Consider the following 25,620-nt stretch of genomic DNA (forward strand, 5'->3'; position numbering starts at 1 on the left):
AAACTTCCCAGTTTTCAGTGTAGCCATTATGGTGCTGTGGAGTTCGTGTAAAACAGACTCCCAGACCATATACTCTTATGGCTACCCTGCACTTACAATGTCTAAGGTTTTGCTTAGACACTGTAGGGGCACAGTGCTCATGCACTGGTACCCTCACCTATGGTATAGTGCACCCTGCCTTAGGGCTGTAAGGCCTGCTAGAGGGGTGTCTTACCTATACAGCATAGGCAGTGAGAGGCTGGCATGGCACCCTGAGGGGAGCGCCATGTCGACTTACTCATTTTGTTCTCACTAGCACACACAAGCTGGTAAGCAGTGTGTCTGTGCTGGGTGAGGGGTCTCTAGGGTGGCATAATACATGCTGCAGCCCTTAGAGACCTTCCCTGGCATCAGGGCCCTTGGTACCAGAGGTACCAGTTACAAGGGACTTATCTGGGTGCCAGGGTGTGCCAATTGTGGAATCAATGGTACATTTTAGGTGAAAGAACACTGGTGCTGGGGCCTGGTTAGCAGGGTCCCAGCACACTTCTCAGTCAAGTCAGCATCAGTATCAGTATCAGGCAAAAAGTGGGGGGTAACTGCGACAGGGAGCCATTTCTTTACACAAGCCCCCCCCCAGCCCACAGGCCAGGAGACTCAGCCAAAGCTGGGAGAGTCTTCCTAGTCTGTCAGGCGAGGAAGAGTAGAGGAAATAGGCTGGTTTGTTGCAGGGCCTACTCTGCCTTACATCCTCCTGTTCAGGTCATTCCCTCTGGGGAACTGACCCACTTCCACAGTGATAGGACCTAGTCTGAACTGCCTCTTGTCTGTGCTTTTTATGTCTTCACCCATTCTCTCTATTTTGGGGTTAGAGGTATCCACCTCTGCTAATCTTATCTTAGCCAGGGTCACCCCTAGCTTACCCAAAGAGGTTACCCAGAGCTGGAGTAACCCCACCATGACCAACAGGGTCAGGGGGCCTAACTTGCTATTTGGCATGGGGTCAGACCACCATGCCAAGGATAGTGCAGCCATAAAGGCTAACACCCAGCAGAGGCCACTGACAGCTATCAGTGCCCAGAACCACACCTTTAGCTCTTCACCTACAAGGGAAGGGGCCAAGTTACAGGCTTCTTTGGGTTCAGGGTGCCTGTCTGCTGTTTTAGAGTGGGGGGGTTACCCCATCTTGTAGTAAACACCCTTCTTCCACTCTTTCTTCTGTTAGCTGAGGAGCCACCCACTCAGGCTTAACAGTTGCCTGACTAGCCAGGACTTCTTGTGGGTCAGGTTGGACTTTATCAGAGCCACTTTTGGAGTTCTCCCCTACTGGAGCAGAATCTTCTTGGCTTGCTGGAACCTTGGCTAAAGGTTGTCCACCTTTCCTACTCTGTTTCCTTTTCTTTTTCTTCTGGGGCCTACTTGCATTTACTGCAGAGGCAGGCACTCCAGAATCCTTGGGAGAGGACTGGCACTGGACCAGTTCCTCTCTTGGGCTCTGACTAACCTCTGGGTAGTCATTTCCAAGGAGACAATCAAGGGGGAGGTCTGTACTGACTACCACCCTTCTCCAGCTAAAAGTCCCACTCACTTCTATGGGCACAAAAGCCACAGGCCTATCAGTGACCCTGTCTGGGCTAACTCTTACTCTGGCCATCTCACCTGGGATGTACTGGTTTGAGAACACCAGCCTGTCATGCACAATAGTGACTGGCACAAGTGTCTCTCAGGGCAGTGGCTGGGATTCCATTCACCAGTAGGTGGTGGAAGTGTCTACTTCCCTCTGGAATCTCCAACTCACCTGTTGGGCCCTTTTTCCAGTTGAAGGCTATGAAGACCTCCTCATCTGAGGAGTCATCACCAATGGCTACACTGGTCACCCCTGGGATGTTGCTAGGGGGTTTGTTTTTGGGACAAGAAGTGTCCTTGGTGTGGTGCCCTGTCTGTTTACAGTTATGGCACCATGCCTTAGTGGCATCCCAGCTCTTACCCTGGTACCCACCTTTGTTTTGGGTTGTGTCTCTGGGCCCACCCACCTGGTCTGGTTTTTGGGGGCCTACAGGGGACTCTTTTTCTTTGTTTCTAGTGTCACCCACTTTCTCCTGGGGAGGCTTTGTAACCCCTTTCTTTTGGTCACCCCCAGTGGAAGTTTTGGTTACGCTAGTCTTGACCCAGTGGTCTGCCTTCTTTCCCAATTCTTGGGGAGAAATTGGACCTAGGTCTACCAGATACTGATGCAACTTTTCATTGAAGCAGTTACTTAAAATGTGTTCTTTCATAAACAAATTATAAAGCCCAACATAGTCATACACTTCATTTCCAGTTACCCAACCATCCAGTGTTTTCACTGAGTAGTCAACATAATCAACCCAGGTCTGGCTCGAGGATTTTTGAGCCCCCCTGAATCTAATTCTATACTCCTCAGTGGAGAATCCAAAGCCCTCAATCAGGGTACCCTTCATGAGGTCATAAGATTCTGCATCTTTTTTAGAGAGTGTGAGGAGTCTATCCCTACACTTTCCTGTGAACATTTCCCAAAGGAGAGCACCCCAGTGAGATTTGTTCACTTTTCTGGTTTCACAAGCCCTCTCAAAAGCTGTGAACCATTTGGTGATGTCATCACCATCTTCATATTTTGTTACAATCCCTTTGGGGATTTTCAACATGTCAGGAGAATCTCTGACCCTAGTTATGTTGCTGCCACCATTGATGGGTCCTAGGCCCATCTCTTGTCTTTCCCTTTCTATGGCTAAGATCTGTCTTTCCAAAGCCAATCTTTTGGCCATCCTGGCTAACTGGATGTCCTCTTCACTGGAGTTATCCTCAGTGATTTCAGAGGTGTTGGTCTCTCCTGTGAGGGAACCAGCATCTCTGACTATTATTTTTGGAGTCAGGGCTTGAGAAGCCCTGTTCTCCCTAGATAGGACTGGTGGGGGGGAATCACCCTCCAAGTCACTATCATCTTCATCTGTGTTGCCATCCACAGAGGGGTTGGCTCTGTCATACTCTGCCAACAGCTCCTGGAGCTGTAGTTTGGTAGGTTTGGAGCCCATTTCTATTTTCTTTAGTTTACAGAGTGACCTTAGCTCTCTCATCTGTAGATGGAGGTAAGGTGTGGTGTCGCGGTCCACCACATTCACATCTGTATTAGACATTATGCTTCTAAAAGTTGGAATACTTTTTAAGAAACTAAAACTAGTTCTAGAATCTAATTCAAACCTTTAACAAACTTTTAAACTCTAAAAGAAATGCTAACAGGGACTAACACAAGGCCCTAGCAGGACTTTTAAGATTTTAGAAAACTTTTCAAATTGCAAAAATCAATTTCTAATGACAATTTTGGAATTTGTCGTGTGATCAGGTATTGGCTGAGTAGTCCAGCAAATGCAAAGTCTTGTACCCCACCGCTGATCCACCAATGTAGGAAGTTGGCTCTGTATGTGCTATTTCAAAGTAAGGAATAGCATGCACAGAGTCCAAGGGTTCCCCTTAGAGGTAAAATAGTGGTAAAAAGAGATAATACTAATGCTCTATTTTGTGGTAGTGTGGTCGAGCAGTAGGCTTATCAAAGGAGTAGTGTTAAGCATTTGTTGTACATACACATAGACAATAAATGAGGTACACACACTCAGAGACAAATCCAGCCAATAGGTTTTGTATAGAAAAATATATTTTCTTAGTTTATTTTAAGAACCATAGGTTCAAATTTAACATGTAATATCTTGTTTGAAAGGTATTGCAGGTAAGTACATTAGGAACTTTGAATCATTTCAATTGCATGTATACTTTTCAAGTTATTCACAAATAGCTATTTTAAAAGTGGACACTTAGTGCAATTTTCACAGTTCCTGGGGGAGGTAAGTTTTTGTTAGTTTTACCAGGTAAGTAAGACACTTACAGGGTTCAGTTCTTGGTCCAAGGTAGCCCACCGTTGGGGGTTCGGAGCAACCCCAAAGTTACCACACCAGCAGCTCAGGGCCGGTCAGGTGCAAAGGTCAAAGAGGTGCCCAAAACGCATAGGCTTCAATGGAGAGAAGGGGGGTGCCCCGGTTCCAGTCTGCCAGCAGGTAAGTACCTGCGTCTTCGGAGGGCAGACCAGGGGGGTTTTGTAGGGCACCGGGGGGGACACAAGCCCACACAGAAATTTCACCCTCAGCGGCGCGGGGGCGGCCGGGTGCAGTGTTAGAACAAGCGTCGGGTTCGCAATGGAAGTCAATGAGAGATCAAGGGATCTCTTCAGCGCTGCAGGCAGGCAAGGGGGGGCTTCCTCGGGGAAACCTCCACTTGGGCAAGGGAGAGGGACTCCTGGGGGTCACTTCTGCAGTGAAAGTCCGGTCCTTCAGGTCCTGGGGGCTGCGGGTGCAGGGTCTTTTCCAGGCGTCGGGACTTAGGTTTCAGAGAGTCGCGGTCAGGGGAAGCCTCGGGATTCCCTCTGCAGGCGGCGCTGTGGGGGCTCAGGGGGGACAGGTTTTGGTACTCACAGTCGTAGAGTAGTCCGGGGGTCCTCCCTGAGGTGTTGGTTCTCCACCAGCCGAGTCGGGGTCGCCGGGTGCAGTGTTGCAAGTCTCACGCTTCTTGCGGGGAGATTGCAGGGTTCTTTAAAGCTGCTCCTTTGGATAAAGTTGCAGTCTTTTTGGAGCAGGTCCGCTGTCCTCGGGAGTTTCTTGTCGTCGTCGAAGCGGGGCAGTCCTCAGAGGATTCAGAGGTCGCGGGTCCCTTTGGAAGGCGTCGCTGGAGCAGAGTTCTTTGGAAGGCAGGAGACAGGCCGGTGAGTTTCTGGAGCCAAGGCAGTTGTTGTCTTCTGGTCTTCCTCTGCAGGGGTTTTCAGCTAGGCAGTCCTTCTTCTTGTTGTTGCAGGAATCTAAATCTTTAGGTTCAGGGGAGCCCTTAAATACTAAATTTAAGGGCGTGTTTAGGTCTGGGGGGTTAGTAGCCAATGGCTACTAGCCCTGAGGGTGAGTACACCCTCTTTGTGCCTCCTCCCAAGGGGAGGGGGTCACATCCCTAATCCTATTGGGGGAATCCTCCATCTGCAAGATGGAGCATTTCTAAAAGTTAGAGTCACCTCAGCTCAGGACACCTTAGGGGCTGTCCTGACTGGCCAGTGACTCCTCCTTGTTATTCTCATTATTTTCTCCGGCCTTGCCGCCAAAAGTGGGGGCCGGGGCCAGAGGGGGCGGGCAACTCCACTAGCTGGAGTGTCCTGCGGTGCTGTGACAAAGGGGTGAGCCTTTGAGGCTCACCGCCAGGTATTACAGCTCCTGCCTGGGGGAGGTGTTAGCATCTCCACCCAGTGCAGGCTTGGTTACTGGCCTCAGAGTGACAAAGGCACTCTCCTCATGGGGCCAGCAACATGTCTCTAGTGTGGCAGGCTGCTGGAACCAAGGCTGCTGGAACCAATCAGCCTACACAGATGGTCGGTTAAGTTTCAGGGGGCACCTCTAAGGTGCCCTCTGTGGTGTATTTTACAATAAAATGTACACTGGCATCAGTGTGCATTTATTGTGCTGAGAAGTTTGATACCAAACTTCCCAGTTTTCAGTGTAGCCATTATGGTGCTGTGGAGTTCGTGTAAAACAGACTCCCAGACCATATACTCTTATGGCTACCCTGCACTTACAATGTCTAAGGTTTTGCTTAGACACTGTAGGGGCACAGTGCTCATGCACTGGTACCCTCACCTATGGTATAGTGCACCCTGCCTTAGGGCTGTAAGGCCTGCTAGAGGGGTGTCTTACCTATACTGCATAGGCAGCGAGAGGCTGGCATGGCACCCTGAGGGGAGTGCCATGTCGACTTACTCATTTTGTTCTCACTAGCACACACAAGCTGGTAAGCAGTGTGTCTGTGCTGGGTGAGGGGTCTCTAGGGTGGCATAATACATGCTGCAGCCCTTAGAGACCTTCCCTGGCATCAGGGCCCTTGGTACCAGAGGTACCAGTTACAAGGGACTTATCTGGGTGCCAGGGTGTGCCAATTGTGGAATCAATGGTACATTTTAGGTGAAAGAACACTGGTGCTGGGGCCTGGTTAGCAGGGTCCCAGCACACTTCTCAGTCAAGTCAGCATCAGTATCAGGCAAAAAGTGGGGGGTAACTGCGACAGGGAGCCATTTCTTTACACCGCCTGACTCTAAAATCCCGACGGCTGGAAAAGACCCTGCACCCGCAGCCCCCAGCACCTGAAGGATCGGAACTTCAGTGAAGGAGTGACCCCCAGGAGGCCCTCTCCCTTGCCCAGGTGGTGGCTACCCCGAGGAGCCCCCCCCCCCCCCTTGCCTGCCTGCACCGCTGAAGAGACCCCTTGGTCTCCCATTGATTTACATTGCGAACCCGACGCTTGTTTGCACACTGCACCCGGCCGCCCCTGCGCTGCTGAGGGTGTACTTTCTGTGTGGACTTGTGTCCCCCCCCGGTGCCCTACAAAACCCCCCTGGTCTGCCCTCCGAAGACGCGGGTACTTACCTGCTGGCAGACTGGAACCGGGGCACCCCCTTCTCTCCATTGAAGCCTATGCGTTTTGGGCACCACTTTGAACTCTGCACCTGACTGGCCCTGAGCTGCTGGTGTGGTGACTTTGGGGTTGCTCTGAACCCCCAACGGTGGGCTACCTTGGACCCCAATCTTAACCCCGTAGGTGGTTTACTTACCTGCAAAAACTAACATTACTTTACCTCCCCCAGGAACTGTGAAAATTGCACTAAGTGTCCACTTTTAAAACAGCTTATTGTGTTTTATGTAAAAAGTATATATGCTACTGTGATTATTCAAAATTCCTAAAGTACTTACCTGCAATACCTTTCAAATGAGATATTACATGTAGAATTTGAACCTGTGGTTCCTAAATTAAACTAAGAAAATATATTTTTCTAGAACAAAACCTACTGGCTGGATTTGTCTCTGAGTGTGTGTTCCTCATTTATTGCCTGTGTGTATGTACAACAAATGCTTAACGCTACTCCTTTGATAAGCCTACTGCTCGACCACACTACCACAAAATAGAGCATTAGTATTATCTCTTTTTGCCACTATCTTACCTCTAAGGGGAACCCTTGGACTCTGTGCATACTATTCCTTACTTTGAAATAGTGCATACAGAGCCAACTTCCTACAGCAACTTTCTGGGTTCCCATTTATGAGTCAAACAGACTTTACCTATGGCTGTCATTTAAAGTGAAATTTTAGTTTTAACTTTTCTTCAGAGAACGTTAAAGGTCCGAAGCACTAGATCGTGCACAGATTTTGAATCCAAAACTGGTTCAGCACGTTTGGTCCATTCAAGAGATGTACTTGATTGCTGTTTACAGGCAATAATAATTGGGTTTAAGCCATTCATTGCCATCCATCAGCTTTATCAAACCTTGTAACATGCGGCTAGTAATTACACAGTAGAATGAACTACTTCTAAGTGTGGTACCAGACAGCTTAGGCCTTACAGAAATCAGCCTCTCTCCCTTTTAATTAAGTATGTGAACGAAACCTCTATCCATGATACAATTCTCCACATACTTGAGTAACTCCCGACCACAACCAGTCAATGGCAAGTGTCAGTCTGTGCAACGTCCATTCAACTATGTGCTGTGGTGCACACAAACACTTCAATGACTCACCAGGGGTAATAGGCGCAATTTAAGTGCACATTACAATACATGCATTGTGCATTTTAATTAGGTAGGCTGTGTATGAATTAATTCACAAATATCCTATGAGCGGTGTTTTTCCTCACAAAAGGACTTTTTAATTAAAAAAAAAAAGTTAAGAGTCCATAGAAGCACCTTTTGTTATTGAAACAATTACACAAAACTAGCTCTAAAACATGCATACCTACAATGCCTCTCTCAAGATTATCACAAACTTGAGCTAAAAGGCAATAACTCTATATGCCTCCCCACGAATGCACACATGAATGTTTCACTTTGAGATGAAGGAATCTCACCAAGCTAAAGTTTCTTGGGTGCATCTCATGCCATATCACTTAAGTTGATCTTCAAATGCTTACAAAAAAGTTTTTATAAAAAGATAGTTTTGCACTCAAACTTATCGAAATTTTCCCCAATTACTGCAGTCTCAAAGATCAATTAGTTAAATGCCATGACCTAACATACTAATAGTAAGGATGTGCTGACCTCCTACTCCCTCTCTCTTCCCGCTCTCTTCTTTTCAAACGTTCCTGGTTGCGTTTTGCCTGCTTTTCCGCCACAGCTTTCTGCAATATAATGGAGTAAAATTATTACCACAGATTTGTGGAAAAGGGGACACAGGATACAGCTACAATATGCTACAGAAAGGTCTAGAAAGTTTCATACATTTCATACCTTCATAAATTAATTTAATGTTATCAGTATGGGACCACAGACAGCTTCTCAGGACAGAAGGCGGTTGTTCAGTGTGGAACTTGGGCAAGTGCTTCCCTTCAGTACCGCTCCTTCTGGCGGGCACTAACTGCAGATCCCTCAACTTTAGCATATTTCCAACATGCCACACTGGATTCGAAACTTTCTGTTTCTGTCACAACACTCCTCTAGGGGCACCTTGAGACTCCAGGTTGGCTTCGTCCCACCCAGGAAGTCAATGCAGCTACATGTAACCACCAGCCATGCACACCAATGTCAGTTTCTTGCTTGAATTTCAGTACAATGGACACGGAGCACAAAACAATCGTTGGTAGAAGTGAGAATGTCTCTGATCTGGGACCTTTTTAGAAGGTTAAAAAAAAAATTCAAAAAAACACTCCACAGACCAGGGATATGGTAGGGTACTAAGGAATCTACTGTAAGACCTGGTATCCACTAGAAAGAGTTTTACAAGAGTTGCTTAACTTTTCTTTTGCTAATTCTACCTGCAGATTCCTAACCTTTACATTAAATACCAAAGTGGTACCTCCCACATCTGGTGGCTCTGTGGGGTGGGCCAAGAAGTACTGAAGGACTGATCAGAACAAATGTCCCTCCAAAGAAACCTAACTGCCAAGGCCATAATGTCTTGTGAATGTGTGCACAGATGCACACGTCGCTGCTTGACAGATGTACAAGTCAGGCACTCCCCAAACAAATGTAGTAGTGGCAGCCTTAACCCTGGTGAAGGGCTCTTGGACCTCTTGGGACTGCTTTTTGGGAAATGAATACAGGTTCTTAATTCAGAGTAGTAATCAATATCAACATTCCTGTTCTGCACCACTTTCCCTTGATTTGTCCTCAAGAACCAAAGAAAAAGCGTATAGACCTCTGGATGATCTTTGGTATAAGTGATGTGAAAGCTTAAAGCTGGGTTTGGGCTCCAACAAATGAACTCTTCTTTAGATGGGTGAGACAGGGTATAGAACTCTGGGAAAGTGATGGATTGCCAAACAAGATAAAAATTCAAAACATTCGACAGGAAAGGCACTAAAGTCCTCAGTACTAATTTGCCCAGGAAAATGGATGTGTAGGGCACTGCAGCGACAGTGAATGGAGTTCACAAATGCAACAAGTTGAAGAGATTGCAATCAGGTGGACAGTATTTATAGTAAGCAGACGCAACAAGCATGTATGCATCGGTTACATGGGAGTACACGTGACAAATCAAATAAAGGTCCCACTGTGGCATCCCAAAAGGCTTGGGAAGGCACATGTATGCTAAACCTTTAATAAATCACATAACAGGTGATTAAGAGACCTGCTCAATCTATGAAGATCAGTCTTTAGATATTTCCAGCAGAGCTGATACCAAAAATGCCAATAATTATTTCTTATTTGGACTGCTTGCGATATACACCTGCTTATGGTGGAGGCATTGCCATCGCTTTCTCAGTCTGTGGAGGCCCCTCCAAGGGCTGAGAACGGTCTCTGAGATACCCAGCATAGGTGAACAGGGTATCACCTTCTTGGGCATCAACAGTTTATTGGTTTTCACTATTACTTTAGGAGAAAAACTACAATTCTAGGCTGTCTTTGCTTTTCTAAGAATGTTCGGAGGATGTTCCTAAAATATCAAGGCCACATTTCACCCAAATGCTTTTTTACGTGAGCGGATAAGGTACTCTGCCCCAATTCATCCCCTGGGGTGGTGGCATCTTCGGACACAAAACCACGGGAGGCAGTCACCAGCGTTCTTTAAGTTAGTGGCAGTTGTTAGTCTTTGGATTTGTATGAAGTACAGGCAATAGAGGCATGCTTTATGTGGATCCTCTGCATACAGGTATGTGCCTCACTTGAAGCTATAGGCAGCTCAATTAATCAGAGCACTCCCCAAATTGCTAGAAAGATCAAGGAAAGTAGGAAAATGTCAAACCAGGTCCAGAAAACTTACCTGAGAAGACTAAACACAAACTAGGAGGGGCTCACGTCACACACAAATTGCGTTAGACTCAAGTATGTGTATCTTATTTAACATACAATCCTTCAGAAATGCTACATGACAGGACATGTAAAGCTTTACACTAGGGTTCCCCTGAATAAACTATGCCTGCACAATAGAATGAAAAGGAACGCCTAGAAGCAGGCTTTTTTTTTTATTATAAACTCCTAAATTCAAGAAAGAAAAAGTAAACCACTTCTAAAGAAGGCTCCCGTGATCTGGATTTTTTCCATACCTTTTCTCACAGACTCCCTGGAAAAAAACTACGGAACAATCAGCAAAAATAACTAAATCCCTGAAAACGAGCAAACTATGGCCTACACAACGTTACAATTTACTTTATATAACTAAACCTGGATGGATAAGATTTTCACAGACTAAAATACTTCTACGAAGTGTAAATCATTCATTTATTTATTATTCTTTATACACCATGTTTTAGGATTTGGATTGAGGATATATTTTGCTCCAAATACGATGGTTTTCAGGATTCTGATTTTTGACTACTGTGACGCATTGGCTGGGGTCTAACTAGTGTTATAAACAAATAAAAAAAATAAGACCGTCACCTGCAAATGTTCCAGTTTTTCACGAATCTGAATAAACCCCAAATGTAATTTGCCTCCAAAGTGATCGGCAAGACGGCGATCGTTGTCATGGAGACCAAGGTATGCAGAACACACTTCACACACACGCAGCTTCTGCTGCTGAAAGCTGGACGCTGGCATGGAATTGCGGTATTCTTCCTGGGAAAACAAAAGGCAGTAAAGCATTTTAATATGTTTACTATTGGTTTAAAGTGTCTGTTTAGAAACGGGGGGGGTGAAGGTGACCAGGGAAATATAAATAGTCAAGCAAACCTCTGCCTCTCTTTTTAGCGTTCGGACTGCTTCCACCTCCATCAGGACCTTCTGCGCTTCATCAACATTTCCTTCCGCTCCAAGCTGCTCCGCTTTGGCCAGTAGTTTTCCTATTTCCTCATTCAATTCATGAACCCTTTCTGCCTAAAGAAAACGAAAAACAAAAAAGGAAAAGAGTAACAACCAGGATTTAAGGTTCAACTAACTAACTGAAAACGAACACGTGTACACTCGGCAATTATTTGGTTTTATTCCTCTAACTATACTGGTTTTACCGCAAGTTAGACACTTGAGGTAACTATTTCCCCTTACGTGTACGCTTCCTTCCGATTCCAAAGAAGTCTGGGATGATCCTGGTGTCCAGGATCGTAAATCAAAAACATGCTGCTAGTGTCTCATTGGTAGTTTTGTACTCACTAGGACAGCTGTCATCTGATCAAAACGTGTTAAGTGCATGAAAGGGATGTCACTTCTCGGGTCTGCTTTCCATGTAGCACATATAAAATACTTTAGCAGCATCTCAATGTTTATTGGCCATATCAAAGATACTTTTGCCAGTATTTTTCAAAAGCAGAGAGAGGTTGCTGTAACACAATTGGGAAAGATATATTCTTGACAGTCTCGGAAGACAAAACATCTCCTTAAAGACAGGCTCAGATGATGATTTTTAAATGTACCTGTACTAGTTAAAATATAACGAAGGGTGCCCCCAATTAATGATGAACTGCTATAAACCACCTCATTTTCAGTTAACAGATAATAGTTGTTTTAAAACCACAGCTGCCAATGTGAATTAACTGCACACTAACATTTCTTGAACTTACCCATCACACAGGTGGGCAAAGGGCGAAAGATCAGAACAACCAGGACAGAACGCAGGTACTGTAAAAGGACATGAGCACCCAACAAAGCAAAGGAAAACGCCTTCATTACACCAGGAACAGTGCCTTCCAAATTAACTTCCACCAACGCAATCTCATGTACGGAAGGTATAATCTGTAACTTTTGAAAAAATACTAGTCCAAATAGAACTGCTGGAAACAAGCCAATGGTTGGATATTAATGCACCACTCCTGTCAGTTCTTAATGCGGACATGGGAGCATTAAGATCAGTCTGGTTGGATATCGTTTGAAAGCGTTGTGATGCGGGAAGTAATATATCAGGTGTGTAAACACACTAAATGGATCAAGAGTAGGGATCAAAAATGTATCTTGGGTAACTGCCTGCAAAGTTCCATAGGTGTCACTTATTACGATTTTTTTTTTAGTATTTGTCACTTGCTTTAAGGAACGTAAAAATGGAACTCGTGTACTGAAAAGGTCTAATTATTTCTTTCCTAGAATTCATGTTTTCACCACTTTTAGCCGACTGGAAGGGCTCTTCCAGTGCTTAATTTGTGTGTGTTGTTTCGGGAGCGGAGCACCGGCACTTATTTCTGAGGGCCGGCGCTTAGTTTTCTGTCTCAAGCATGTACTGCGAGCAGAAGACACGTGGGAAAGACGGAAGAAGAGAAAAACGAAAAAGCGTCAGAAAGGGGAAAAGCAGGAAGCTGACAGAGTGAGCTGAAGGGGCAGTGAGTGGCTGTAAATGGACTGAAGCGGGCCGAGGTGGCTTCAGGATTACGCTGCCTCAGTATTATGTGCTCGCACTTTTAATTGCAGCACCCGCGTGTTTAAGGAGGAGTGCTTTGAGCATCGGCACCTTTTTGTTTACAAATTACGCACTGGGCTCTTCTCTGTAGAGCTGATCGTAACCGATCTTTCCTCGAAAGTGGTTGCTAGCTTAGAATGTACACTATTTTAAGATTTACCAACGGTGATGGAAGTGCCTGATTGACGCTGGGTTAGTGGTGAAACAGTGGGCGTTCTGTTATGCATACAGTATTCAGGAGTTGCCCTGCACAGTGTAACTCAATCACAGAAAAATCCTGCTAAGATTTTGTTGTGCACATTGCATGTTCATTGACAAGGATGTAAACAACAAAGCCACATTTAAATTTTTTTTAGCGTCTATGTATTTGTACAAAAATGTAGATGTGCAAGAATTTATTGTGTGCATCCAGGGTCATAATCTCGCTTCAGATGGAAAACTCACCCAGCATGGGAAGCGCCTTGCTTTAAATCAAAGACACTGCAATTAAAACATAATGTAGTAAAGGTAGGAAGAAAAACCACGATAAAACGCTAGCCAACGACAAACATATCACAATGTAATTAAGCTCATTGGCATCTTCTGTAATGAACTGATTTCGAAATGAAATTATGTTCTGAAATTAAACGTACACGGCATTTGTGATTTATGATCTCCACATTCATTATTTCTAATGAGCGTAAAAGATGCCAACACAGAAAATATACTATAGCAATTACTGTAAAAACCACCAAATTAACAATTTCAGCAATATGTAAAAAAGCCTTCAACCTTCCCACCCACAAGAAAAATAGTTACAACTACTACTAAGTTATTTCTTCTAGTATATACCTTTATAGAGACTTCTGCACTGATTTCCTCCTGTGTCTCTGCCAGACGTTTCTTGGCAAGATCGGTTCTTCGGTCACACTCAGCAATAAAGGATTCGAGATGATCCATGGCCTGTAAAAAGCATAACAATAACGGATAGGTGCTATCAGTTCTACCTCTATTTAAGATGCACCACGATGTTCAACTTTTAGAAAACACACCAAATACAACAGTTCAACCCACACGTGACCAATCTACTTCTTAGGAGATAAGGACTACTGCAAATAAAATATTTTCTTTTTTGCTGTATTACAGCTTATGCGAGAACAGTACGACGGCAAGGGATCAAATAGTATTTGCGCACGTCTATCCAGGATGCTCAACAGTTTACATATGGAAAACGTTGCTAGAGCCATGCTCAGGTGAGTTTTGAAGCTGGAAGCATCACGGTAAAGAATTAGAAGACATTCCATAACCTGGTAACAAATGGTTTCATTCAGCCAATAATGACCACCTCCTGGTAGCACGACCTTTTGAATCTTAAGTGCCGGGACTTTTCTACCCAGAGTACTAGTAGGCAAGGAAGCAGCACAAAGATGTCATGTAACCCTTTTATGTTTTCACGCTAGGCCAGTTCCCTCATTATCCGATCTGTGACTGGGGTGAGTGTTTGCATTGTCAGCACTCCGTCCATCATCCTTTTGTGTTGCTAATGTTGCCTTAAGTGGGAAGGGTATGCCCAGACGTGGGTCCCGTGCTTCCCATGCCACTGGATTCAAGCTAGCCTGGCTGATGAGGGGTGAAACCCCGAAACCGGTCCCAGGATGCTTGTTTCCAGTCCAGAGAAGACCTGGCCTGGCAGTTCGGGCTGGACTGTTCCCATGGGGAACAGGGTCAAGACTGATTTGCATATGGCTGGGTCCAAACTGGAATGGCATGGGCAGCAAAAAAACGATGGATTAAACCCAGATCTGTGACTGGGGTGAGTGTTTGCATTGTCAGCACTCCGTCCATCATCCTTTTGTGTTGCCACAGTTCCCTCATTACACACACGGAGCGCGTCAGAGAAACTTTCCTTAAAACAGCACCTTTACGATTATTGTTTAACAGTTTAATTTTTTTATTAAGTGAACAATTAGAGATTAATACCTAAATTCAGTCACAATGTGTTAAAACAAACGTTCTGTAGTTTTAACTCCTACTTGTAAGGAAAACAAAGATTTAGATTAAGGCAGCAACAAATGGGCAAGACATCAGTCATGTTCCACATTTGGAGGCAGTCAGGGAGACTACCCCCTCTATGCCGCACACAAATGCTTGTTTACAATTGGTTTGTAGTATTTTAAATCGGTGGGCAGCCTTGAATACCACAGACCTCATTCTTTAACCACAACAGTTCAAAAATGGCGTTATCGCATAGGCTGAACCAACAATGCTAATTAAAATGGATGCGCGTTCAACAATCTGAATGTGAAAGGTCTTCATAGGGCAATGACCGCTCAAGTCACACATCATGGCAGCATCAAAGATGCATATTTTTTATTTTGCTCTTAATGTAAAAACTAGTGAATGGATGGGACACAATGTGGACCATTATAACTGGGAGGTTCTGGGACCCGACCCTCTGAGGAATATTAAGTGTTCTGATTCATTCCGTGGATGAATTGTTACGGGAAAGGGGATTACTCTTCAAATAGCCCGCCGACTCCCTTTCAAATTGCAAAAAGCCGATTTAAAAGGAGTTTTCAACTCTGGTTCTGGGCATTTCGGAGAGTTCTGCTCATGCAATCTACAATGAGGACAAACCTTAGATTCAAAATACCATAAGTACATGCATTTGACGGGCTAGACGTTTTGTTGCCATCTTCTTGCCATCTACTCTGAGTTTTCACATTTCTATAGATTACCGAAAAGGCCACACTATACCAAAACTAAATAGTGTGGTCAAAATATGGCCATACCTCTTTGTTCCCTTAACCTGAACATTTCATTCAGTAAACCGCAAATATTTTAACTTCCTCCGTGCCTTGTGCTTGACATATTAGAATATATTTTGAGCAGCCCAGGTGCACAAACCCAACAAAAACAAAGCTCTTTATATAAAATGGCAAAAAGAAGGAGACCATGATAAACAGTTATAGGAAAAAACAGATGCATGAAAGGAGAAAAATTAATTGGCAAGAGCAAGTGCAGGGCAAATGATCAAGATTGTAAAGAGAAAAAATAAAATAAACTTTACAGTTACAAGATTAGCAGTTACAAGGTGAAGCAGTAACCTGACCACCTTAAACAGCTACCACTCCCAACACTTTTGCCAACCATTCATCAGCACGGCCATGCTGTCTCTCAAGAGTAAACTACTGATTATACCAAAATGTCGTAGCTAAGCGCTCTCTCTTTCTCATACACAACTTTAAAACCCTCACGGTTTGCAGCATGCTCTGTTGCTTTGTAAGTAGGCTCGCACTATGCAAAGTCTCATTTATAAAGATGGCTCTATGTATATCCAAAGATAGCGATCAAGGTCTTCAGTTGAGAACGGTGGTGCATCAAAAATAAGCATGGACCATGTTTTGGATTTCCTAACAGGACGTCCCATCCATCTATATAAACACCTCCGTGGACACCCAACTTCACAAAAATTGTCAATTCACAGGCTTGGTTAAATTCGAGTTATGATGACAAAGCAGTCCGAATAAGGTGAGAAGCTGACATGACATGGATGAGTTTGATGTGGCTCAACCTTCTGGTTCATGAAAGCCAGGCAAGCATTAGAATGGATGAGATACAGGGGGGCAGCAGTGGGGGCTGTCATGTGGTGGACTGTAGACACTGCAAGATGGGAGGCAATATCATATATATACATCGCCTAGCAGCGATTCAACACATTAATATTCAATTGAGGAATTTCAAAGGCAGATATTCCCTCACACAAATGTGCTCTTGCTCGCCTTAATCAGCTTAACTACCTACCCACGCACTGCCTCTTTTACTTTTATGCGCAACCAATTAAGTTTACAATTTGCAATCTAGTCCATCACTAGGCTAAGTTAGCAACCAGGACACAACAGAAAGACCTCATCACACTAACCAAAAGTTTGACATGGCAACATCTACCCATGAGAGAGAGAGACACAAAATGTCACTTACCCAGTGTACATCTGTTTGTGGCATGTTCCGCTGCAGATTCACATGCTATGCACAGGTCCTGCCATCTAGTGTTCAGCTCAGAGTGTTACAAGTTGTTTTTCTTTGAAGAAGTCTTCGAGTCACGGGACCAAGTGACTCCTCCTTTTCGGCTCCATTGCGCATGGGCATCGACTCCATCTTAGATTGTTTTCCCGCAGAGGGTAAGATAGGAGCGATAGAGTGTAAAGAGAGATGTGCATGCAATGGAAGGAAAATGTCACTTACCCAGTGTACATCTGTTCGTGGCATTAGTCGCTGCAGATTCACATGCTGTGCGTAGTCCGCCGTCTGGTGTTGGGTCGGAGTGTTACAAGTTGTTTTTCTTCGAAGAAGTCTTTTCGAGTCACGAGACCGAGGGACTCCTCCTACTTTGGTTCCATTGCGCATGGGCGTCGACTCCATGTTAGATTGTTTTCCCCGCAGAGGGTGAGGTAGGAGTTGTGTATGTTAGTAATAGTGCCCATGCAATGGAATGAATAAGTATGTACAAAATGAAGGTTAAAGTAATATATTTACAAATGTACAAATGTTGATTACTTCCAAACGGCTACAGGCTCCCGGGGAGGCGGGTGGGCGCATGTGAATCTGCAGCGACTAATGCCACGAACAGATGTACACTGGGTAAGTGACATTTTCCGTTCGGTGGCATGTGTAGCTGCAGATACACATGCTGTGCATAGACTAGTAAGCAGTTATCTCCCCAAAAGCGGTGGTTCAGCCTGTAGGAGTGGAAGTAGTTTGAAATAAAGTTCTTAGTACAGCTTGACCTACTGTGGCTTGTTGTGCAGATAACACGTCTACACAGTAGTGCTTAGTAAATGTGTGAGGCGTAGACCATGTTGCTGCCTTACATATTTAGTTCATTGGAATATTTCCTAGAAAGGCCATGGTAGCACATTTCTTTCTGGTTGAGTGTGCCTTTGGTGTAATAGGCAGCTTGTCTCTTTGCTTTAAGATAGCAGGTTTGGATGCACCTAATTATCCATCTAGCTATACCTTGTTTTGATATTGGATTTCCTGTATGAGGTTTTTGGAATGCAATAAATAATTGTTTTGTTTTCCTAATTAGTTTTGTTCTGTCAATGTAGTACATTAGTGCTCTTTTGATGTCTAATGTATGTAGTGCTCTTTCAGCTATTGAGTCTGGCTGTGGAAAGAACACTGGCAATTCTACTGTTTGATTTAAGTGGAACGGTGAGATGACCTTTGGTAAGAATTTTGGGTTGGTTCTTAGAACTACCTTATTTTTGTGTATTTGAATAAATGGTTCTTGTATAGTAAATGCCTGAATTTCACTTACTCTTCTTAGAGATGTAATGGCAATGAGAAATGCAACTTTCCACGTTAGATATTGCATTTCGCAAGAATGCATGGGTTCGAAAGGTGGACCCATGAGTCTTGTTAAGACAATATTGAGGTTCCATGAAGGAACAGGTGGTGTCCTTGGTGGTATAATTCTTTTTAGGCCTTCCATAAATGCTTTAATGACAGGTATTCTAAATAGGGAAGTTGAATGAGTAATTTGCAGGTATGCAGATATTGCTGCAAGATGTATCTTTATGGAAGAGAAAGCTAGATTTGACTTTTGCAAATGTAGTAAATACCCTACAACATCTTTTGGAGATGCATGCAATGGTTGAACTTGATTATTATGGCAGTAGCAAACAAATCTTTTCCATTTACTTGCATAGCAGTGTCTAGTGGATGGCCTTCTAGCTTGTTTTATGACCTCCATACATTCTTGTGTGAGGTTTAATTGTCCAAATTCTAGGATTTCAGGAGCCAAATTGCTAGATTCAGCGATGCTGGGTTTGGATGCCTGATTTGTTGCTTGTGTTGTGTTAACAGATCTGGCCTGTTGGGTAGTTTGACATGAGGTACTACTGACAGGTCTAGTAGTGTTGTATACCAAGGTTGTCTTGCCCATGTTGGTGCTATTAGAATGAGTTTGAGTTTGTTTTGACTCAATCTGTTTACTAGATATGGAAGGAGAGGGAGAGGGGGAAAAGCGTATGCAAATATCCCTGACCAATTCATCCATAGAGCATTGCCTTGAGATTGCCGGTGTGGGTACCTGGATGCGAAGTTTTGGCATTTTGCGTTTTCTTTTGTTGCAAATAGATCCATTTGAGGTGTTCCCCAAATTTGGAAGTAAGTGTTCAGGATTTGGGTGTGAATCTCCCATTCGTGGACCTGTTGGTGATCCCGAGAGAGACTGTCTGCTAGCTGGTTCTGGATCCCTGGAATAAACTGTGCTATTAGGCGAATGTGGTTGTGAATTGCCCAATGCCATATTTTTTGTGTTAGGAGACACAACTGTGTTGAGTGTGTCCCCCCCCCTGTTTGTTTAAATAATACATTGTTGTCATGTTGTCTGTTTTGACCAGAATGTATTTGTGGGTTATTATGGGTTGGAATGCTTTCAACGCTAGAAATACTGCTAACAATTCGAGGTGATTGATATGAAACTTTCTTTGATGTACGTCCCATTGTCCTTGTATGCTTCGTTGATTGAGGTGTGCCCCCCACCCTGTCATGGAAGCATCTGTTATCACGTATTGTGGCACTGGGTCTTGGAAAGGCCGCCCTTTGTTTAAATTTGTACTGTTCCACCATAGAAGCGAGATATATGTTTGGCGGTCTATCAACACCAGATCTAGAAGTTGACCCTGTGCGTGTGACCATTGTGATGCTAGGCACTGTTGTAAAGGCCTCATGTGCAATCTTGCGTTTGGGACAATGGCTATGCATGAGGACATCATGCCTAGGAGTTTTAATACCATCTTTGCATGTACTTTTTGTGTTGGATACATAGCTTGTATCACCTTGTGAAAATTGTGAACCCTTTGTGGACTTGGAGTGGCTATCCCCTTTGTTGTGTTGATTGTCGCTCCTAAGTATTGCTGTGTTTGACACGGCAGAATGTGTGACTTTGCATAGTTGATGGAGAAACCCAGTTTGCAAAGGGTTTGTATAACACAATTTGTGTGGTGTGAACACTTTGTTAGCGAGTTGGTTTTTATTAACCAATCGTCTAGGTACGGGAACACGTGTATTTGCTGCCTTCTGATATGTGCAGCTACTACTGCTAGACATTTCGTAAAGACTCTTGGCGCGGTTGTTATTCCGAATGGCAACACTTTGAATTGGTAGTGTATTCCTTTGAATACGAACCGTAGGTATTTCCTGTGCGAGGGATGTATCGGTATATGGAAATACGCGTCTTTTAGATCTAAGGTTGTCATGTAGTCCTGCTGTTTCAGTAGTGGTATTACGTCTTGTAACGTGACCATGTGAAAGTGTTCTGATTTGATGAAGGGGTTTAATGTTCTGAGATCTAATATCGGTCTCAGAGTTTAGTCCTTCTTTGGTATTAAAAAGTACAGTGAGTAAACTCCTGTGTTCTTTTGTGGACCTGGTACTAATTCTATTGCGTCTTTTTGCAGTAATGCTTGAACTTCTAGTTGTAGAAGGTCTAAATGCTGTTTTGACATATTTTGTGTTTTCGGTGGGACGTTTGGAGGGAGTTGGAGAAATTCTATGCAATAACCATGTTGGATAATTGCTAAGACACAAGTGTCTGTTATCTCCTCCCAAGATTTGTAGAACTGGCTTAGTCTTCCCCCCACTGGTGTTGTGTGAAGGGGTTGAGTGACTTGTGAGTCACTGCTTGTTTTGAGTGGTTTTGGGCCCTTGAAATTTTCCCTGGTTTCTTGGGAATTGGCCCCCTTTGTATTGGCCCCGAAAGCCTCCCCTTTGATACTGTCCCTGGTAGGTAGACGGTGTTGTTTGTGAGGTGCTGGCTTGTGTGGCTTGACCTCGAAACCCTCCTCTGAAAGTAGTTTTGCGAAATGTGCCTCTGCCCTGCGGGGAATAGAGTGCGCCCATGGCTTTAGCCGTGTCAGTGTCTTTCTTTAATTTTTCAATTGCAGTGTCCACTTCTGGTCCAAACAATTGTTGTTCATTGAATGGCATATTGAGCACTGCCTGTTGTATCTCAGGTTTGAAGCCGGATGTGCGCAGCCATGCGTGCCTCCATATCCTTACAGCAGTATTTATAGTTCTTGCAGCTGTATCTGCTGCATCCATAGAAGAACGGATTTGGTTGTTGGATATGTTTTGTCCCTCTTCAACCACTTGTTTTGCCCGTTTTTGGAATTCTTTGGGGAGGTGCTCGATGAGATGCTGCATCTCGTCCCAATAGGCTCTGTCATATCGCGCTAGGAGTGCCTGCGAGTTGGCGATGCGCCACTGATTTGCAGCTTGTACTGCAACCCTTTTCCCAGCTGCATCAAACTTTCGGCTCTCCTTGTCTGGAGGTGGTGCGTCGCCTGATGTGTGCGAGTTGGCTCTTTTACGAGCTGCTCCTACGACAACTGAATCTGGTGTCAGTTGTGATGTAATAAAAGCAGGGTCTGTGGGTGGTGCCTTGTATTTCTTCTCCACCCTTGGGGTTATTGCTCTGCTTTTAACTGGCTCCTTAAAGATTTGTTTAGCGTGCCTTAGCATTCCCGGGAGCATAGGAAGGCTTTGATAATTGCTATGGGTGGAGGACAGGGTGTTAAAAAGGAAGTCATCCTCCATAGGCTCTGAATGTAGCGATACGTTATGAAACTCTGCTGCCCTAGCTACCACCTGAGCATATGCTGTACTGTCCTCAGGTGGTGAGAGCTTAGTGGGGTACGACTCAGGGCTATTGTCCGATACTGGGGCGTCATAGAGATCCCATGCGTCCTGGTCATCTTGGCTCATGGTGGTATGAGCTGGTGATTGTGACAGAGTCTGTGCCGGTGATATATGAGTTGCCGGTGGTGGAGAGGGTGGTGGAGTTACCTTCTTTACCACTTTTGCTTGTGGTGTTTTTTCTTGTTGTTGGAAATCCAGTTTCCTTTTTCTTCTGATTGGGGGAAGGGTGCTGATCTTCCCTGTACCACTTTGTATAAAGATCCGCTTTTGCGTGTGATCTACAGCTGTTGTTTGTAATTCCTCCTCAAATCTGTGTTTTTGAAGTTGGGAGGACAGTGATTGTTCCTCTGAGTAGGAACTGGCTTTCGGTTCGGTTGCTGGGCGTTTTGGCACTGAAACCGTGTCTTTTGTGGTTTTCGGCTCCAAAGAGATTTTCCTCTTTTTCGGTGTCGTACCTTCTTGGCGTCGACCATCTTCGGTGCCGCTATCTCTGTGCCGAGCGGTTTCGGTGCCGCTGTCTCGGTGTCGACCCTTTTCTGCGGCACTTTCTCGGTCCCGAGATTGCTGCGTGCCTGTGTCTCGACCTGAGTCGGACGATCTCGGCACCAGCTCGCCCTTTTTCGGTGCCGATGGACGGTCACCTACTTTATAGGTTGAGCCATGGCCTGTCGGCAGTGGCGTCCCCTGGGCTTTGTCTGTTTTTCTGTGTGATGCTTGTTTCGACGTCTTACTCACGGTTTCTTCGACGTCGAATTCTTCGGAATCCGATTCGTGGATGGAGAATGTTTCTTCTTCTCCCTCTTCCTCGAACCGTTGTTGTCCTGTCGGCGTGGACGCCATCTGCAACCTTCTGGCTCTTCGGTCTCGGAGCGTTTTTCTCGACCGAAATGCTCGACAGGCCTCACACGTCTCTTCTTTGTGCTCGGGTGACAGGCACAAGTTATAGACCAAATGTTGGTCTGTATAGGGATATTTACTGTGGCATTTAGGACAGAATCGGAACGGGGTCCGTTCCATCAGTCTCGATGTTGCACGCGGTCGGGCCGACCAGGCCCCAATGGGGGATCGAAATTACCCCGAAGGGCTACCGGAGCTCTTCAAGATTCGGTGTCGATTCTAATCTAACCCGATACCGAACTAAACAATACCGACAAATTTTCCGTTGATTCTGACTAACTTTCCGACCCGAAACACGGAACGAAAAGGAACACGTCCGAACCCGATGGCGGAAAAAAAACAATCTAACATGGAGTCGACGCCCATGCGCAATGGAACCAAAGTAGGAGGAGTCCCTCGGTCTCGGAAAGACTTCTTCGAAGAAAAACAACTTGTAACACTCCGACCCAACACCAGACAGCGGACTATGCACAGCATGTGTATCTGCAGCTAAACATGCCACCGAACTAGAGATTTATCTACAGAGTTTAAATAAAGGAATGTTTATATACATATGTACAAATTTTAATTAGAACTTAAACGGCTACAGGCTCCCGGGTCGGAGGGAAGGCGCACGTGAATCTGCAGCGGAACATGCCACGAACAGATGTACACTGGGTAAGTGACATATTCCGTTCGGTGGCATGTGTAGCTGCAGATACACATGATATGCATGGACTACAAAGCAGTAATACTCCCCTAAGTGGTGGTCAGCCTGTAGGAGTTAAAGTTGTCTGAAATAATGTTCTTAGTACAGCCTGTCCTACTGTGGCTTGTAGTGTTGCTAACACATCTAACAGTAATGCTTGGTAAAAGTATGAGGTGTGGACCAAGTGCTGCCTTACAAATTTCTGTCATTGGTATGTTTCCCAGAAATGCCACTGTTTCGCCCTTTTTTCTAGTGGAGTGTGCCTTTGGCGTAATGAGCAGTTGTCTTTTAGCTTTCAGGTAACAAGTTTGTATACATTTCACTATCCATCTGGCTATGCCTTGTATGGATATAGGATTACCAGTATGGGGTTTTGGGAATGCGACAAACAATTGTTTAGTTTTACAAAATGATTTTGTTCTGTCGATGTAATACATTAGAGCTCTTTTAATATCTAATGTATGCAGGGCTCTTTCTGCCACTGAGTCTGGCTGTGGGAAGAAGACTGGGAGTTCCACTGTTTGGTTTAAATGAAACGGTGAGATGACTTTTGGCAGAAATGTAGGGTTTGTGCGGAGTACAACGTTATGTTTGTGTACCTGTATAAAGGGTTCTTCAATAGTGAATGCTTGTATTTCACTAACTCTTCGTAATGAAGTGATTACCACTAGAAATGCTACTTTCCAAGTTAAGAATTGGATCTGACAGGAGTGCATGGGTTCAAATGGTGGACCCATGAGTCGTGTAAGTACAATATTAAGATTCCACGAGGGTACTGGTGGAGTTCTTAGAGGTATGATTTGTTTTAGGCCCTCCATGAAGGCTTTAATGACTGGGACCCTAAATAGGGATTTGGTCTGTTTATTTTGCAAATAGGCAGAAATTGCTGCGAGATGTATTTTGATGGATGAAAAGGCTAGATTTGCTTTTTGTAGGTGGAGTAAATAACCTGCGATGTCTTGTATGGACGCATCCAAAGGTGTTGTGTTTTGCTTGACAGTAGAAAACAAATCTTTTCCATTTGTTAGCAGAACACTGCCTGGTGGTAGGTTTTCTTGCCTGTTTAATGACTTCCATACACTCTGATGGAAGATTTAGATGGCCAAACTCTAAGATTTCAGGAGCTAGATTGCTAGATTGAGCATCGCTGGATTGGGGTGTCTGATCTGCTGTTTGCGTTGCGTCAGCAGATCTGGCCTGTTTGGGAGCTTGACTTGTGGCACTATTGACAGGTCTAGCAGTGTAGTGTACCATGGCTGGCGTGCCCAAGTTGGTGCTATAAGTATGAGTTTGAGATGTTTTGATGCAGTTTGTTGTCCAAAAATGAAATGCGTAGGAGAGGGGGAAAAGCGTAAGCAAATATCCCTGACCAGTTGATCCGTAGAGCATTGCCCTTGGACTGAGGGTGTGGGTACCTGGACACAAAGTTTTGGCATTTTGCGTTGTGGTTGGTGGTGAACAGATCTGTCTGGTGTCCCCCACTGACAAAAGTATTTGTGGTGTACCTGGGGGTGAATTTCCCCACTCGTGAGTTTGCTGGTGATCTCGACTGAGTTTGTCTGCTAACTGACTGTGAATCCCTGGAATGTATTGAGCTATCAGGTGAATAATGTTGTGAATTGTCCAATGGCAATTTTTTTGTGCTAGGAGGCAAAGTTGTGATGAGTGGGTTCCTCCTTGTTTGTTTAAGTAGTACATTGTTGTCATACTGTCTGTTCTGACAAGAATGTGTTTGTGAGCAAGAAGAGGTTGAACGGCTCTTCGTGCTAGAGAGAGACTGCTAGCAGTTCTAAGTGATTTATGTGTAGCTGCTTCTGTTTGCTGTCCCATTGTCAGAATCTACATATCTTTAGTCTCAAAATGCTTTAAAAAAAAAGTTAAAAAAAAAATAAAAACTAGCCAAACTAGTAATTCTTTATAAATTGGATCAAAAAAATCAAAAATAAAAAAGAGGGGAAGATCAATTTCTGCATCATGATTGTCAGGCTTTATGGTAAATGTTTGTCTCCCATGTACCATCAAAAACATGGTTTTCCATGTGAGTATATTCTCCTACATCCAAAAGAGATGCATGCTAAATATTCTAAAGGCAACTGTAAGGAAATGCCTCCTTGGCATGGTTACCCCCTGACTTTTTGCCTTTGCTGATGCTATGTTTTGAATTCAAAGTGTGCTGAGGCCTGCTAACCAGGCCCCAGCACCAGTGTTCTTTCCCTAACCTGTACTTTTGATTCCACAATTGGCACACCCTGGCATCCAGGTAAGCCCCTTGTAACTGGTACCCCTGGTACCAAGGGCCCTGATGCCAGGGAAGGTCTCTAAGGGCTGCAGCATTTCTTATGCCACCCTGGGGACCCCTCACTCAGCACAGACACACTGCTTACCAGCTTGTGTGTGCTGGTGAGAACAAAACGAGTAAGTCGACATGGCACTCTCCTCAGGGTGCCATGCCAACCTCACACTGCCTATGCAGTATAGATAAGTCACCCCTCTAGTAGGCCTTACAACCCTAAGGCAGGGTGCACTATA

The 25,620-nt window shown here is 44.6% G+C and overlaps 1 protein-coding gene across 4 annotated transcripts in view; it reads right to left on the bottom strand.

The window, feature by feature from the left end:
• The window catches only part of LUC7L (LUC7 like), a 251,298-nt gene that overhangs the window by 137,852 nt on the left and 87,826 nt on the right, over positions 1-25,620 (bottom strand). For all 4 annotated transcript variants that reach the window (XM_069210398.1, XM_069210401.1, XM_069210400.1 and 1 more), the window contains 4 exons: positions 13,653-13,763; positions 11,171-11,314; positions 10,880-11,056; positions 8,102-8,181 (listed from right to left, as the gene is read on the bottom strand). In XM_069210398.1, coding sequence (XP_069066499.1) covers positions 8,102-8,181; positions 10,880-11,056; positions 11,171-11,314; positions 13,653-13,763 — 512 coding nt within the window. The remainder of the gene's footprint in view (positions 1-8,101; positions 8,182-10,879; positions 11,057-11,170; positions 11,315-13,652; positions 13,764-25,620) is intronic.

This window comes from Pleurodeles waltl, chromosome 10 (genome assembly GCF_031143425.1).
Source record: "Pleurodeles waltl isolate 20211129_DDA chromosome 10, aPleWal1.hap1.20221129, whole genome shotgun sequence".
Classification (NCBI taxonomy): Eukaryota; Metazoa; Chordata; class Amphibia; order Caudata; family Salamandridae; genus Pleurodeles; species Pleurodeles waltl.